This window comes from Lepisosteus platostomus, chromosome 6, assembly GCF_059453375.1.
Source record: "Lepisosteus platostomus isolate fLepPlt1 chromosome 6, fLepPlt1.hap1, whole genome shotgun sequence".
Taxonomy (NCBI): Eukaryota; Metazoa; Chordata; class Actinopteri; order Semionotiformes; family Lepisosteidae; genus Lepisosteus; species Lepisosteus platostomus.
In genome coordinates this window covers 17407961-17425639 of record NC_142616.1, presented here as the reverse complement: position 1 = coordinate 17425639, position 17679 = coordinate 17407961, and the positions used below count along the sequence as shown (strand labels likewise).

The 17679-nt window shown below is 43.6% G+C and overlaps 1 protein-coding gene and 1 long non-coding RNA gene across 4 annotated transcripts in view; one reads left to right on the top strand and one right to left on the bottom strand.

Annotated features, from left to right (window-relative positions):
- Positions 1-17374, top strand: part of arhgap22a (Rho GTPase activating protein 22a) — a 42429-nt gene extending 25055 nt beyond the window's left edge. For 2 of the 3 annotated variants that reach the window (XM_088634472.1, XM_088634473.1), the window contains 7 exons: positions 7260-7388; positions 10501-10708; positions 11469-11601; positions 12022-12095; positions 12884-13005; positions 13608-14511; positions 15849-17374. In XM_088634472.1, the coding sequence (XP_088490598.1) occupies positions 7260-7388; positions 10501-10708; positions 11469-11601; positions 12022-12095; positions 12884-13005; positions 13608-14511; positions 15849-16071 (1793 nt within the window). In that variant the 3' untranslated portion in view covers positions 16072-17374. Of the gene's footprint in view, positions 1-3418; positions 3949-7259; positions 7389-10500; positions 10709-11468; positions 11602-12021; positions 12096-12883; positions 13006-13607; positions 14512-15848 lie in introns of those variants that run through there. The other variant, XM_088634474.1, reaches the window with a different exon arrangement.
- LOC148661147 (uncharacterized) lies at positions 63-7267 on the bottom strand. The gene is made up of 2 exons (XR_015939449.1): positions 7140-7267; positions 63-6271 (listed from the first exon to the last, which is right to left on the bottom strand). It is a non-coding gene; the product is annotated as an uncharacterized LOC148661147 (long non-coding RNA).
- Positions 17375-17679: the final 305 nt, after the last annotated feature.

Genomic DNA, 17679 nt, shown 5'->3' with positions numbered 1-17679 from the left:
CATAGCCCCTGTCTGAATATGTCACTTCTCAGTTGTCCTTATTGAAAAACAAACGCTGACACTGGACATGAAACTGGTTTATATACAGTACTGTATATATCGTGAAACACAAACCAGAGAGCACAAGTAAACTACAGGGAAGCGCATTTAGAAGCAGGAAGAGGAGTCATTTCTTTACCCAAAGCATTATGAGAACGTGTTCCCCAGCCATGTTGTTGAAGGCAATTTCTTGTCTGCTCAAGATAGTCATCCTTATGTTCTTCACATTCCTTGATCCATGAAGTTTACTGGCTTTGCCACAGCAGAAAAAAAAGCTGAATCTCACCTGACTGGCAGAAAGACAATGTAACACAGATGGTTTTGCATTGTCAGACAGATAGTGGGAAAAGAGGGGCTTCCACACGGGTCCGTTGGGAAAGCTGCTCGTGCAGGTCTCTGGTGGATCCCACAATGCCCGGGTGATCCCGGGACCTGGGATTCCCCAAGTGACGGAGCTAGGAAGAGTTAGGAAGAGCTGGACCCTCTTGTGTCCAGCAGTGTCTGCGCAGCTCGCAGAGTGCTGACAGCTGAAGGAGCCTCCAAGTGTGCGAGTCGGAGGAGCCCGTCTGCGCTTCCTCCTCCTCCTCCCTGTGTGGAACACGGGCCGCGGCAGTGAGCTGACAAGTCGAGACATAACCGGGCTTCCGAATTGCTTATAAAAATCCCTCCATCCATCTTCTAACTGCTCTATCCACTACAGGGTCATGGGGAGCCAGATGTGATTATGACAAAATAATTTACAGTTCTGAATTACTAAAAAGGAAAACGTGAACGTGCTGTAGAAGACAAATCAGTGTTTGTCCAAACAGGCAAGCACAGAAACCTTCTTGGCATCTCTCAATTACTTTGCATGTACTGAATATGATGGCCAAGTAATCTACACCAAAAAATGCCTGCCATAAACTGCTGTCTGTACTGGAAATTAGTTTCTAATCGCTGAACAAGCACATTAAATTGCGGAACTTTGAAGTGTTCTCATCACTTCTAAGTGAATTTATAAGTTATTTAAGAAATGGATTACAATGCACTTTTTTGGTTGCTTGTCCTATTTCTGAACATCCTTTTTTCTTGTGGAAAGTTGCCAGTTTCTGAGTTTCTGACAAAACTCCACTTCTAGTGCTGTTGTCATGTCTGTATTTTAAAGCCATCTTGCTGTGCATGACAAAACAGAGGGTCTTCGTGAGTGGTCTCCCTTGCAGGAACAGGCTGTGATTTTATACTCCCAGTGGGGTACAGGTGTGAAATACCTTGCCATGTTGAAGACTGAGCCCCTATTGACTTTACCCCTGTCAACACAACTAATGGTAGTCCATTTTAATGGCCTGTGGTTTTAACACTTTAAAGTATAGAGCATTTTTTTCTTTAATTTGACCTTGAAAGTCAATTGAGAAAATAATTCATTTACAACAACTTGGAAACCGGGGAAGGCAGAAATTGCTGAACTAGGGTCTCTGTCTTCAAGCCATTCATTAGGCCTCCCCTTCATTAACAAAGAGAGCTGAAATCTGCTGTAAGTGCCTTAGGGTGCAGTTAAACTTTGGAGTTTACAGTGTAGACCTAGCCATGAACTGTACAAAGGATCCTCCTGGGTAACATTCCACACCTACAATATGTTAATAATAATAATTCCCTATTACACTTATTAAACACTTTTCTCAACACTCCACTCAAAGCGCTTTACAGGTAATGGGGACTCCCCACCACCAGTGTGCAGCCCCACCTGGATGATGCGACGGCAGCCATAGCGCTCTAGTACACTCACCACACATCAGCTATCAGTGGGGAGGAGAGCAGAGTGATGAAGCCAGTTCATAGATGGGGATTATTAGCAGGCCATGACTGGTAAGGGCCAATGTGAAATTTGGCCAGGACACCGGGGTTACACCCCTACTCTTTTCGAGAAACGCCCTGGGATTTTTAATGACCACAGAGAGGCAGGACCTCAGTTTTACGTGTCAAATGAAGGACGGCACCTGTTTACAGTATAGTGTCCCCATCACTATACTGGGGCATTAGGACCCATGTGGACCACAGGGTGAGCGCCCTCTGCTGGCCCCACTAACACCTCTTCCAGCAGCAACCTTAGTTTTTCCCAGGAGATCTCCCACCCAGGTACTGACCAGGGTCACAACTGCTGAGCTCCACTGGGCTGCTAGATGTGAGTTGCAGAGTGATATGGCTGCTGTCTATGTTGCCTGGATTAGACAACAAACCGCACAGGAGTAAAAACCATTCCACTACACCTGCCTGTCTAATAATTTACATAACAACTGCTTCATTGCTGTATTTATTTTGGCTCATGAACACAGTTTGAGCATCACAGTCCCATGGAAAAGCAAAACAGCATTTGTAACGATTAGTGCAGTTGTGCCATCTAGTGGAATTCAGGCCAACTGCTGGCCAAACATTTTCAATTCACAACCATTATATTCATTATTCATTATAATTAATAATAATTGCTTACACTTATATAGCGCTTTTCTGGACACTCCACTCAAAGCGCTTTACAGGTAATGGGGACTCCCCTCCACCACCACCAATGTGCAGCATCCACCTGGATGATGCAACGGCAGCCATAGTGCGCCAGAACGCTCCCCACACATCAGCTATCAGTGGGGAGGAGAGCAGAGTAATGTAGCCAGTTCATAGAGGGGGATTATTAGGAGGCCATGATTGGTAAGGGCCAATGGGAAATTTGGCCAGGACGCCGGGGTTACACCCCTACTCTTTTCGAGAAACGCCCTGGGATTTTTAATGACCACAGAGAGTCAGGACCTTGGTTTTACGTCTCATCCGAAGGACGGCGCCTGTTTTACAGTATAGTGTCCCTGTACTATACTGGGGCATTAGGACCCAGTATAGTGACATTCATGACTTCAGGAAGTGGAAGCACTGTCACCATTAAATAAGAGCTGCTATTTTCTCATTATCATTCTATACAGGGATGAGAATAGCTGCACTTTTGTTTCTTAAAGAACATAAGAAAATAAACGTAAAACTTATGGAATTTTAGTCAACTTTTCAGTACTTTGCACATGGCACTGTATGAGACAGCTAATTTGTTGAAGTGTCTTTAAGGCATCTTAAAGTAAATCGTAATGCATATTTGAACAACTCTGGATAATTTTCTGCCCTCGTAATATATAAGTACTACTGTATGTGTGGCGCACATGGGAGCTGAACAGCTATCTGTTCCAACCGTAACTCAGAGGCAGTGCAAGGTCTTTTTGATGTGGTAACATCCTAGGTTCCCGAATGCATTAAGGCTACAGCTTTCTGAGGTGCTAGACAATAGTGTTCCCTTAAGATGTGTACCTTTTTGCTCTAAAAATGGAGAGTAGAAATATAATTCAAAATAAGCTGAAAGAAAAGGTTACACACTTTCCATTTAGATCAACAGCAGTTTTCTCATATAAGTATTTAAATACAAGTGTTGTAAATCTGTTACAAACGTAAGTCTTACACATCTTTCTCCTTGCCATGGAAATTAAGCATAAAGGCAACATCAAAAGCTAATTTTATGTTCTATTTCCCTGCACTTTGACCTCTCCCTCACATTTTCCTCATTGCTGCGGTATCTGAGAAATGCAGAAGTTCTGAAAATCTTCCAGCTTGTATGATACATACTGTATTGTCAAGGCAGTCGCTGTCTATCCCCCAGAGCTTCCTCAAAAAAACTGTATCAGCGCTAACAAGCTGATCCTGGTCTGCAGTGCCTCACAATGCAGCCTGTGCTGGAGCACCGATTTCTTCCGAGTGGGGATTTTCCTGGTGCGTCTCCGGAATATTTGTGCACTGTGTGAACCACTGGGAGAACTAGGGAAACGGCAGAGCTTTACTGCTGTAGATCCACAGCCAACATGCCATTCTTTACTGCCAAGCAGAAAAAGAAGAAAAAAGGGCGAAAGGGTAAGTGTAAGCAATCTCCTTCTCTTACACGTGGTATTTCATGTCCATGAAAACGACCACTGGCAGTGTTGTCTGGGAGGCTGTGGACTCGGCAGAGATGGGGAATCTATCCCAAACGCCAGGAGAGATTGGAATTGAAACTCGCTGACTATCTGTTTCACTGATTTTTTTCTCATCTAAATCATCCAAGAAAATGCAACACAGAAAGCAAGCTTATACAGTAAAATGCATGTAGTTTAAATAAATGTATGATGTCACACCCATGGGCTATATATTCAGCACATTTACTAGAACTGGTACCTGATAATTATATGATTGAGGTATTATTCAGTGTGCTTTAGAGGTGATGTCTGTGCCACAGTCCATCCAACAGTGTCTGCGTCTGTTTACATACTGTACTGTACTTTGTGCGGAAAATATGTGATTAATGGAAAATTGAAATTCACAGGGGGGTCCTTCTGCAGTTAAGATAGACAAACAATACCCAGTAGAACATTTTTTAAAAATAAAGAAATTTGATCAATTTAGTCAGAAAGGACTTGTTTGAGGCAATAGAATTTCTGCTCTCCATTAAATTAGTAGAGATTAGTAGAAGTGTAGTTCTAGACCGGGCTGGGGATTTAGCACTGTGGTGATGTTTGTCCTTCTTAGGGTTCAGTTCTGGTCCAGATGGGTGATTTAGCACTGTGGTGATGTTTGTCCTTGTTAGGGTTCAGTTCTGGTCCAGATGGGTGATTTAACACTGCGGTGATGATTGTCCTGGTAGGGTTCAGCCCAGAACTGAACTGGGCTGATGATTTAACACTGTGGAGATGATTATTCTCGTTAAGGTTCAGTTCTGGACCAGGCTGGTGAATTAGCACTGTGGTGAGGATTGTTCTCGTTAGGGTTCAGTTCTGGTCCAGATGGGTGATTTAACAATGCGATGATGATTGTCCTTGTTAGGGTTCAGTTCTGGTTCAGATTGGTGATTTAAAACTGCGGTAATGATAGTCCTTGTTCGAGCACACTTCCAGGCCGGACTAATTATTTAACGCCGTGGAGATGATTATTCTCATTAGGGTTCAGTTCCAGGGTGGACTGGTGATTTAGCACGGTGGTGATGATTATTCTCGTTAAGGTTCATTTCCAGGCTGGACTGGTGATTTAGCACGGTGGTGAGGATTGTTCTCGTTAGGGTTCAGTTCCAGGCTGGACTGGTGATTTAGCACAGTGGTGAGGATTGTTCTCGTTAGGGTTCAGTTCCAGGCTGGACTGCTGATTTAGCACTGTGGTGATGATTATTCTCGTTAAGGTTCATTTCCAGGCTGGACTGGTGATTTAGCACGGTGGTGAGGATTGTTCTCGTTAGGGTTCAGTTCCAGGCTGGACTGGTGATTTAGCACTGCGGTGAGGATTGTTCTCGTTAGGGTTCACTTTGAACACTCCAAGATAATGGTCCCCCACTTTAATGACGGTTTACGTGCTTTGGTACGGATTATCCTTTCTCCTTAATCACACCGTCATCTGCTATTATCCTCCAAATAAAAAGGTATTTTTTGTACTGTGTATCTATTCAGGGTTTACATCCTGCTTTACCATGCTTCACTATGTTTTACCATGATATTCTTGGGAATTTGTGCACTTTATTACTCTGTTACCACTAAATACGACTCCAACGTTTTCAGGGGTTATAAAGCTGTTTGAGCTGCACGAACTGCCTGCCCTAGAGACGTGATAATGATTGAATATATTATTGTTTTACTCAGCGTATTTCCCGGAGCTAAACCCATGAGTGCCTCTAATTGAATTTTTATTTGTAATATAACTTAATTAAGAATGATACACAATGGGTAGATACAGTAGATACATTCATCTTTTTATGTAACATGTTTATAAAAAGATTAATGATCTTGAAAAATAATTCACTGTAACACATTTTGCTCAAAGGGATGTTAAAGCACAATCATAATAAATCAAACATGTTTTGGTCTTGGCCTACCCATACCATTGTACCCAATCTCTGTACTTGATATGTGTGTTTGTGCCAAAAGCCTCAAATTAAACAGCCAGCCCTGATAAAAGAGAAGCATAGACTGTAACTTCATAAAATTGTATGCTGGGGGAACACTTGTTTTGGCTCTGTATCCCCGTATAAAAGATTCGGCCAAGAGCAGGCAAGATGGACATAAGGGAAGCAGTGACTGAAAAGGTTTTGTCGGTGGCTGTTCTGAGATTGTATGACAGTTCAGGGCCTGATGATTTGCTACAGGGCTGTTTTTCTTCATCCTGAAGTCACTTTGAAGTGTCACAGTCCACCTGGTCAGCACACATCCGTCCAGCACTGTGGCGGAGAGAGGCCTTTTAAAACTCAAACACAGGCCGTGTCTACAAGGAGCTGCGCAGAGAGCTCAGTGCATGGTCTCCACATGAGAGTCCTAATTAATCAAATAAATGATACAACAGCAAATTGAATTGCTGATGAGCCCCAAACAGGGCTGCTCAGCAGGATTGAAACGTTTTAAGTGCTGGTAAATTATGAAGCTACTGAAATAGAAAGGGTTAACATTAAAGTTGTTCCCCAACAATTATGTCATTATAGGCTTTTTATCTAGCCATTTACATTAATGAAGGTTTTTATTTCTTCTCTCCTCTCCTAAATGTACAGTTGAGAATTAGCACTCTGGTTTGTCTGTATCAGGCACTAACAAAGAGCTATAAAAACAGCTTATGCTAACAAAAAGAAGCCACATCATTATTCATCAGACACTTGCAAAAACCACATTCATTTCAAAATACTGTCAGGAGGATGAGGAAATTCTTAAATTTCAAAATTATCATGATTTTTAGGCCAAAGACATGGTTCCTTAATGAAGGGCCTCTTTTTGGCTACTGTTTCAACATAATTGAAGCTATTTTAAACACTCGCTGAGAACAGATTACAGAAAGCTGTAACTGAACTGACTGTGATTTTCACTTTGTTTATGTTGTATGAACCCATGCTTCTCCCAGATAAATTAAACACACAGTGTTTCCAGAGGGATGAAAATCATTTGTTCTGGGAAGAAAAACTGGACAAAACCGGAAAATTCCATTTTGGATTTTCAGTAAAGAAAAGGTTCTGAACATCCTAAGTGATATTTAAAAAAAACTGCCACTAGCAAAATGTGGAGGTGTACAGTATTTTCCAAATGATTTCCGGAATAACATACCTGAAACAGCAGCAATGTGAGCAGCTCGGTGAATTTGGCGACAAAGGCCCACGTGGGCCCATGTGGGCTGTTTGCTGTGCCGGCGGTCCCTCACAGCTGTCCTCTCTCTTGCCATTCCAGGTGGGACAGGGGAGCGCGACAGAGCCGCCGCCAACCATGAGGCCTTCCTGCTCATGGCCAACACCCAGAGTGACATGGAGGACTGGGTGAAGGCCATCCGCCGTGTCATCTGGGCGCCTTTCGGAGGAGGTAAGGCCGGTACTCCCCCTGTACCCCCCAAAAGTAAAAGCTGGAGTGCTTCTGCTTAGGGGTCCATGCTTCAGATACCACCTCGACAGTGAAATGCCAGGAGCGCTCTTTGTTCCTCGAAGATGCTACTCCCTGCCCAGCCCACCCAGCACAATACAGGAGGAGTGCAAAAATATCCGCACAAGGTTCAACAGGCTCCATGCCACTGAGCCTGTCATACAAGCAATGCGCCGTCTGCATTTCCAGGCAGGAGGCTACAGATAGCTCGCTATTTATAGCCAGAATATAGAGCAGCTGCTTGTAATGCTTAACTTCCCATTGAACTTCAAGAGGAAAAGTACTCGTGTCTACTGTATTGTGAGCAAACCTAATTTTAGAACCAGCTGAAGTAAAGCAGTAAAGTCAAAGGTTTTTCAGGACCAGAACCTTTCAGGACCACATAATGGAATAGATTGTATTGTGGGTAAACAGTAAATCAGAAGCATTTTCTGGACATACTGTATGTAATGAACGCACTGATTTACCAGGTCATTCTGGTAATGATTCAAAGGCTTTAATCCAACAATGATCTGATCGTGTGTCTGGTCACCCCTACGGGTGACCCCTTTCTCTTCCATTACTTTGTCCCCATGGGCTCTGAGAGCTTCCCAACAGACCCAAGCAGTGTACAGCAGCAATACGATACAGTGACCAGGCAGCGTTAGACTTTCTGAACCTGAGGGGAGAAGTACTGTATATTTGCTGATGTTCAAATTTCCCACCTCAGTATACAAAGCATGTGGCTTAGCAGGCAGCCTCTACTACACCCTTCAGTTTCTGTCATTAAAGACGTCAGTGCTTGTGACTGCTCGTGCTCATCATTACACTTCCAGCACCGCCTTTGCCCAAAACCACTCGAGAGTCAATTCTTTCTGTTACATACAAAAGCAGACAGTAGCATGGGAAAAGGTGCATTGAGGGGGTATACAAATGATCCTCATATTTCCTGCTGTTGGAAGCTTGGGGTTCAGCTATTTGAAATAAAAGGTTGCAATGTTTTTGCAGTTTCTTTATGTCACATGTAACAGAACAGCAGTGTTGAATAAGAAAAGAGGTTTATATTGAGCGTGTTTATAGAAGATGATATCTGGGGAAGTTACAGATGCAGTATATACTGTACAGTACTTGGTGTTAGCATGTGAGAAAGCTGCAGAATCCGAAGCTTATACTGTGACTGTGACTTTATTTCAAGGACTGTCTTGAGACCATCCCCTGTCATCTACAAATCTGCACTGCTGCAACGTTTGTGTGCAGGTTTTTTGTGATATTGCCACCTCTCTTTTGGGGTCTTTATTGGGATAGCTGGGGATCCAGTTGAATGTAAAAAGAGACCAGGGCCTGCAAATTTAAACTATGAGTGAACACAACTGGGGCATTTCAATGTGGATCGGAAGCCCATTCAGGAGAGTTTTTTGATGTTGAAAATCAGAATGTGACGGCCACTTTATTAGGCATGCAGGACAGGAATCAAATGTCCTGAGGACTTAGTCTCCATTTTGCCTGTGGCATACCAGAGTGCTCTTACCACAGCTCACAGAGGGGCAGCGAATGCTTCTCAGTCCTCCTAGTCATCAAGAATAGAACTGATATTCTAATAGTGCTTAAACGTATTGCATGCAGAAATGCCCCTTCCATAACTTGTGACCTACTGTATAGCCAACTGTTATTTATGTTGGCTGCAGAGGCGGGTTACAGGAATTAAAGGCAAGATAATACCTGCCCACTCTGTTGCCTGCAGGGCTGGCTTCAGAGCCCTTTTCATGGGCTTTTCAGACACATTGCTCTGCAACTTATGATTAACCTGTGGTCGGCTGCCAAGGTAATAACAGATGTGCTGCTGAGCATTGATGTAACGTTTTCCTACTGAATGCTGAGCTGACCTGGATTAATGCAGAAGAGTCCAACCTGGGGCTTCTGGGGTCTGGGATGTATCTCATGCCTGAAGTGAGGACCTTGCTTCTGTGTAGCTCTTGTGCTCTGGTTCAGTGTGACATTTGTGCGGTTTCTGGTAACTGTGGGGCACACCAGGGCAGTGAGGAAGCCCAAGGTAAGGGAGCAGAATTACAAACACACAGGCTTATGAGGGGAAGAAGCTTTGCTTGCTTTTGTCTTACCTAGTGCTTGGCTGCAGTTGGTCATTCAGTGTCAACCAGTGCAAATTGTTTTCTTTGGAGGATTTGTCTGATAGGCTTTTAAGTTGTTTCTGATTGGTGTGTTTCTTTAATTATTCAAGATTAAACAGCATGTGGACAACTTTTAAAGTAGTCCGAATAATTTGTATTTATTAAATTTTAATTTCAATATTAAGTTCAAATGGACACTTTATTTATTTGTGCACTTTTTCTGTTCATGCTAGACCAGCAATTTTCAGAATTCATTACAGTGACCGAAGAAAAGATTGTGCTCTAGAACAAAAAAGCCTTCTGTGTTTTCTGAGCTTTACACATTATTTCACAAAAAGGATTATATACATCTACTTTTATTCCGTTTCCTAAGTGACATTTTAAATAATAAATGCACTTCAAATATGCTTCACAGAGATGCATAACTGAAAATATAAGTACTTGAATAGGTTAATATTGGATGATGGACTTGAAAGTTTCATGACTTTGCTAGACATTTATCAAGCTGCAAGAAATCTGCAAAGTGGATAAATACTATTAATAAAAAAGAATGCAAATAAATGGAGCTAATGTGGCCAAGAAAGCAAAAAGATTGCTATGCACTATGGGATAAACAGCTGTGGCCATTTCACAATATTAGAAACATAAGTGTCTTAAAACTCTTTTTAATGCTGCTTCTCATGCTTTTAGTCATGGCATATTTTTGTGCTTAGTCAAGGCATATTTTGTCTAAGGTATTGAGGCAGAATTAAAGTCTACCACATGTCCATTTCTAACACTGTGAGAATACAGTTCACTTTCTGATAAGGCAAGACTTCCCAGACATCTGTAAGGACCCACCAATTGGATTTCTTGATTCTAACCTGTCTGTCTTTTAGTATCAGCCTGTTTTCTGTCTGCCTGTGCTGGACATCAGTGGCAGATGGTTTTGTGTTTGTGTGTTACTGTAGGAATATTTGGCCAGCGCTTAGAAGACACTGTGCAGTACGAGAAGAAGTTTGGGACCCGCCTGGCTCCATTGCTGGTGGAACAGTGTGTGGACTTCATCAGAGAACGAGGCTTGGATGAAGAAGGTCTGTTTCGCATGCCAGGCCAGGCCAACCTTGTGAAGGAGCTCCAGGATGCCTTTGACTGCGGAGACAAACCTCTGTTTGACTGGTAGGAGAAACCTGCTTCCCATTCTAGGTCCTACAAAAGCACCTGATTTGGCTGTTGGAAAGTTCGTTTCCACTCCTTGAGAGGTACTTTTCAGTCAACAGACTGAAAACAGAAACATCACTTCTTATGTAAATTATCTCAATTAGTTAAGACCAGACATGGCATGAGCCTGGAGATCCATCCAGGACTGGAGTATTTCTCCAGTCCAGAAACGATTAATTCCTGATTGCAGTTAATGCAGTTAATATCTATATGAATCTATATTGTACATGACATGATGGGACATTTTACGCATTATATTGTATATGAAGTAATTTTTACTCTTTTCACACAAATTGGTCAAAAATTCACCAATGGCTCCTGCAACCCAGGCTGCCGCTATTGTAAAACAAGTTGTTCGTATTTTTGGACATTTAACAAAGACATTTGCTCTTGGGTGTCTCACAGGTCTAGCTCTGTAGAAAGGAAACTGCTTGAAGAGTCTTAGGTGTGGGTCAGTTAATCCACTCACACCCTACAGTGTTTTACAGTAAATAAGGCTGAAGGCTTCTAGTGTTTGTAACCTTTCTTGTTGGTCTTGTGGCGGCTGATCTGAAGGGGTAAATGCAGCAGCGCAGGTGTTTTCAGGGCCTGGAAAAAACTGATCCGTGCCTCTCCTAGACGAGCCTGCCAGCCTTTTCAAGTCTGAACAGGTTTCTTCTAATTCTGTCTGCCTGTGGCTTGGCTGTGAACATGATGACTGTCCTGTGACCTCCCTCAGTAACACTGATGTCCACACTGTGGCGTCACTTCTGAAGCTGTACCTCCGCGAGCTGCCAGAGCCTGTCATCCCCTTCGCCAAGTATGAAGACTTCCTGTCCTGTGCTCAGCTGTTATCGAAGGACGAAGAGGAGGTTGGTGCACTGCGGGCATCAACAGGGCTGTCCTGTGATGTATTGGGCTCTATAAGTAGATAAAAGTTAGTTAAGTCTCACTTTGGTCCATCAGGTAGTCTGTCACATCACCTGATGGCTCCATACGGTAACAGGAGAACTTGCAAAAGGTGGGTTCTCTGCTGCTGGTCCTGTAAAGCCAAACCAGGTTAGAGAAATCTCCCCCACCTGCAGACCCCCGTCTTTAATTCCTCCTGTAGTCCAGCCGGTGCAGGGTGTATTGTGCAACACAGCAGTCATGTTCTCACCAAAGACATGCCGTCTCTTCAACACCATTCAAAACCAACATAATACAGTGTCTCCCAAATATCCTACCATTTACTTTTAAAGCCTGTGGGCTACTTTTTAAAAATCTGAACAGTACATTTCTATTTTTTGAAGGGCATACAGGAGCTGATGAAGCAGGTGAAGAGCCTTCCTCGGGCCAATTACAACCTTCTAAAGTATATATGCAAGTGAGTCCTCAGAGTCTTTGTCTTCTTGCCTCTGTCCAGTCAGAAAGAAGCAGCCCAATCTAGGTGACCTTGGGGGTTCTTTTTGACAAGTGGACTCTATCTGGACGTATTCAGAGCACACGGATTGGCTGGAGGGATTCTTGAATCATTAAACAACAATAAACCTATAAACCTATAAATGGAATAAACCTATTACTTGTTCCTTTGCAGTCTACGCATGCTGACGCAGCTACCCACCTGAATTAAACTACAGTATTACAACACAAGGAAATGGCCATATTATATTATTACATCTTGATGGCAGGCTAGGAAACAGTTGTTGGCACTGAAAGCTTGGGGAAAATATACTGAATGTCCATGGCATTTTATTTTCTGACCTGGATTTATTGCTGTTTTTATTTGCGTTGTTTCATACTACCTCTGAAAGACGAAGATGGAGTGCAAATACAAAAAAAGAGTGATCTGTGTTTCTTCTTTTAACTCACTATCAGAAATAGCAGTTCAACTTGAAATAGACTCTAGAAGACCTCACATGTCACTGCACAAGACAGTTCACATGTCAGAAGCTCAGCAGAGTCTCGATCACACTGATTCAGAACGACTTCTCCTTTTTTGCTCTTTCAGTTTCTATAAGTCTGTCAAGCTTGGGACTTTGAGACACACATCCTGCCCACGTTTTACCTTCTAAAGGCCCAAACCCGTCTATTAGAACGTCTATTCGTTTTTTGTTCTGTTTCAGTAATGCGTTGTTTTTTTTTTTGCTTTTGCATCCTGTATTGTATTTTTAGGTTCCTTGATGAAGTGCAATCCCATTCAAATGAAAATAAGATGAGTGTTCAAAATCTTGCCACAGTTTTCGGACCAAATATCCTTCGGCCCAAAATGGAAGATCCGGTGACCATTATGGAAGGCATGTCTTCTTTTTTTGTGGTATAAAAAAAATTACATTTATCACTTGGATAATATTGCATTTTTTTTTCATTTACAAAAAAACAGCTGGTTGGACTTTCTAGTAAAATGCTACAGCTGCACAGAAATGAGAAAATAACATAATTAAAGTCAACTTTAATTCACACAGAATTTTCTTCCAGTTGCAATTCAGCATTTAAATTCAATACTTTCAAATCCTTTAGAATGCTATGTCTTTATACAAAAAGAGAATATTCTCATTAGCCTGATAAAATGTGCTTACTACCTTAGAAATCAGTTGTATTTCATAGTCACAAATTCCAAACTCACACTCGTGTTTTTCTTCTGCCGTTCTGTCAGAATTAATGAGAAACGTATACTCATTATTAAAGGGGGCTGCCAAAAATCTGTACTGATAGATTTTATGCACCATCAGTCTTTGTAATGTATGTATTTCAGAATGTATTGAAAACACGTCATTTACATAAATGCAACCATTCAAACACACAAAAAAGAGTTCATGAGCCATGTAAAAATGCATCTGAAATTCGAACTCGTGATTGCTCGTATGTTTGATGTGTGTGTGGGTCTGTTCTGTGGCAGGGACCTCCCTGGTGCAGCACCTCATGACTGTGCTGATCAGCGAACACGAGCGGCTGTACGTTGGCCCCGACGCTGAAGTCCTTCCAGGTCAGCTGGAGGTCAGGGCTCAGGGGCAGCGGGGCGCGGTGGAGTGGATCTCAGAGGAGGACTTGCAGGGAGGCTGCTCCAAGGCACAGAGCTCCCACGCCAGGGAGGACCTCTGCAGCAGTGCCAGCTCGCTGGATGTCAACGTCAGCACGCCCGCCACTGTGCCCAGACTGGCATCTCAGGGAACGGGAGAGGCCGCCGCGGTCAGTCCCAGTAAGCAGGTCAAATCCCTTCCGACCTGGAAGTACTCCTTCAGGAGCTCCGGAGCAAGAGCCAGTGCTGTCAAGCTCGGCGGCTCCTCTGTGGACATTCCCAACCTGTCATCCAGCGGGAACTGGCTGATGAACGGGCTGTCGTCCCTGCGTGGCCACAGGCGGACCTCCTCGGGGGAACGGGTGAAGGACTCGGGGTCGTCCCAGAGACTGTCGACCTATGACAACGTGACGGGTTCGAGCCTGAGCGTGCCGAGCGTCGCCAGCACTCCCTGGTCCACGTCGTCCTGCGAGATCTCTGTCCCCGACTCCTTGAGCAGCTGCCCCGCCTGCCGGGACAGCGACTGCTCGGGGCTGAACTGTGGGAAGGGGGAGGGGCTCGAACCCGCGCCTCGGGCACAGAGCGACAGACAGGCCTTGGACCTGGACGATAGCAGCGAGGGGCTGCAGCTCTGCCTGACCGGCGCGAGTGGCAGCGAGAGCAGCAATCTGGTGGCGGCTTCCAATGACACGGCCAGCAGCTCCAAGGCCCTAGCAAGCCTGGTCACGGAGCTAAAGGATGAGCTGAGGAGGCAGAGGCTGGAGTACGAAGCCAGGATGAGAAGGTAGGGACTGCTAGAGCCGAGGATAGTAGAGTATTTCCAAGCCCAAGTTCAGTGGGCACAGTTGTGAATCCTTGCTGGGATCCCTTGAGGATTGATGAATCTTATATAACTGTTATCATCCTGCCACAAGCCAGCAGCTGTATCACCTTGCAGCTCTCAACTGGCAATGCACTGAAGCTCAGCAGGTGTGAGCCTGGTTGGTACCTGGAGGGGAGACCTCCTGGGAAGCTATGGTCGCTGCTGGAAGTGGTGTTAGTGGGACCAGCGGGGGGGCGCTCACCCTGCGGTCTGTGTGGGTCCTTATGCCCCAGTATAGTGGCGGGGACACTGTAGTGGGCGCCGTCTTTTGGATGAGACGTTAAACCGAGGTCCTGACTCTCTGTGGTCATTAAAAAACCCAGGGTGTCTTTCAGAAAGAGTAGGGGTGTTACCCTAGTGTCCTGGCCATTAAAGAAAGTTGTCATTAAAGATCCCCGGGCTTTTCTCGATAAGAGTAAGGAGTTATCTCGGTGTCTGGGCCAAATTTCCTCCCTTGGCCTTTACCATGGCCTCCATATTGTCCCCATGTATGATTGGTTTGCACTTGCCCTGCGAAGGACTGGCGCCCCATCCAGGGTGTACCCTGCCTTACGCTCGTTGCTTGCCAGGTAGGCTCTGGCTTCCCGCGACCCCGTATGGTATAAAGCAGTTTGGTAAATTCATGGCGTGACATGACATCCTACCACAAAAGGTTGAAAGGTGGAACAAACCTTGAAAATGCGTACAGACCTGTTGATTGTACGAGTATTTCATTGGGCAAAGCAGGTGCCAGCCCTAGCAGAACGCTGGTAGTTAAAGAGCCTTTCTAAACAGTTTCCCTCATGCTGGAAGAGGGTGTTTTTATTTTCTTAAAGCCTTGCGGTTTGCTATTGTGTTCATATAGGGTCTTTTTGAGTGCATGTTTTAATCCTCAGATGTGAGCCAAGTGTGAGAATCCCGTATGTGCATCCCAGGAAATATTTAATGTTATGTTCTTCCACACGCCAAAGACAAAAGTTATCTTAGAACTCAATTACTAGCCATCTAGCCAAACTCCCTGCACAGATTAACTGAAACAGATTTTCAGTCAAATGGGTAAATAGGATTTTTTTTTAGTAAATAACAGTGCACAAAACAGAGAGAGCATTCAATTCAATTATAAGGACCTCTTCTTATATGTAGCCTTTTTATCTTCTTCTGTTTTAAGCGTTGAAGACCGCTTCAGAAACCGCTCTTAAGAAGAAGCTTCTACTTTCCTGGGCGCTGAGCGTGTGTGTGTGTGATTTTCCTGAGGTCTCGTGATTTCTGTTTGCTTCCAGGCTGGAGGAGTCGAGCGCGGCGCTTTGTGAGCAGGTGGAGAGACTCGAGGAGGAGCTGGATCAGGAGAGGAAGAAGCACTCCATGCTGGAAATCAAACTGCGGAACTCGGAACGAGCGCGCGAGGATGCCGAGAGAAGGAACCAGCTCCTGCAGAAGGAAATGGAGGAGTTTTTCTCCACACTGGGGGATTTAACTCTTGGACCACGGACAAGCAAAATCTGAAAATCCTAATTACACGCCTGGGAAAGAGAATAGTTTGCATAGGACTGTCTTGTTTTTAGCTCTCTGTGCTCATGTATCATGAGTATTCTGAAGTTATTTCAATGCTGTTTTATTACAGTACTTTGTCTTCTGGTTTATATTTGCTGTTATATTGTATATCAGGACTTTTATATAAAATATAAATGTTAAAAGGTATGAGTAGATCATACTGCTCTTGCCATCCTACAGCTTTATATATGCACAACCAATGCCAAAGCATGAGTCTCATCATAGACATCTGAAGAATAGCAGCCAAGGGGTACTCTGCACATTAAGCCGACACATACCACCCTAAAGAAAAATGATTGCCCTGACTGTGCCTTTTTATTGTCACTGCATGAGGAGGAGAATGCCATGTGACCAGAGCTGATTTTTTTTTACAGTGAGCAGAGAAAATACTTGAACCCTCAGCTTCAGTTGTTTTGTTTTTTTGCGTGTTCCACACAGGATCTTCCCAGCAGTTGGTTAACATTAGAAAGAGCAGTAGTGATGCCAGTGAAAAACCAGAAAATGCATCAGTCTAACCAAAGATCTGGCCCTTCCTCTAACAATAGCCCTGAGACCAGTGACTCATGCCCTAAAACCCTCGTCTCTAACTTGACTGAGCCATCACCGTAGCCTAAGCCTGGTTTAAAAAAGTAATGGATCACCAGTTCATTTTCTCTGTATGCACAGTGAGCACATATCTCCCCTGTATAGGTGGTGTCACTTCTGTAACTCGCTCAGTGCACTGAGCCCAGTTACATCAGCACGTCGTAAAGTATTGTAGGAATGCTCACATGGGTGCATAATGTATAGGACTCTCAGCAGTAAATGAAACAAAGTGCTGTTTTAATTATGTTTTAATATTACAACCACATCTGGTGAACTGGCATGATGGATCATCATTCTTATTAACGTTCTTACTATGTCAGCTGACCTAGAAGTGAATCATAAATGTGATGAACCATATTTCCCCAAGCTGTGTCCATCAGAGGCTGGAGCAGACAAGCTGTGTGCAAATTCAGGAGGTGATTGACATTAGAGGAAGGTGCTCCTTTTGAAGTAAAAAATGTTCTAGTAATCATATCATTGTCTTCTCCAGAGGTTTGGGTACACGATCAAGGTAAATTAATAATTGACTCAGGTATTTAGAAAAATGGGGGGTTTAATTCTGGTCATATGCTATTACACCTACAGTTTTACTTTCGGTGAAGGGATTTGTATGTTAAGAGAATGGGATGAACAGCATAAGAAACCACTAATAATAAACGTCAGTATCTGAGCACTGGTATTAGTACGCTTATTTACCCCGAGGAAAGAAATGAACCTCAACTACAACTCACCACTTATGAAATACTTATAATGTAATATTTGAACTAAAATTAAATCTGATCCCAAATACAAATAAAACAAGATCCATACCTGCAGACAAACAATGGTTCAGTGCTCTTCTCCAATGACAGAGGTCAGGAAACGTGCTATTGTCTAAAGTATATACCATAGCATATTTATATATCAAACCAATAGTCTTCCAGAAATGATTCGGAACCTCATTATGCTTAACCAACACCTCCAAACTACCATCAA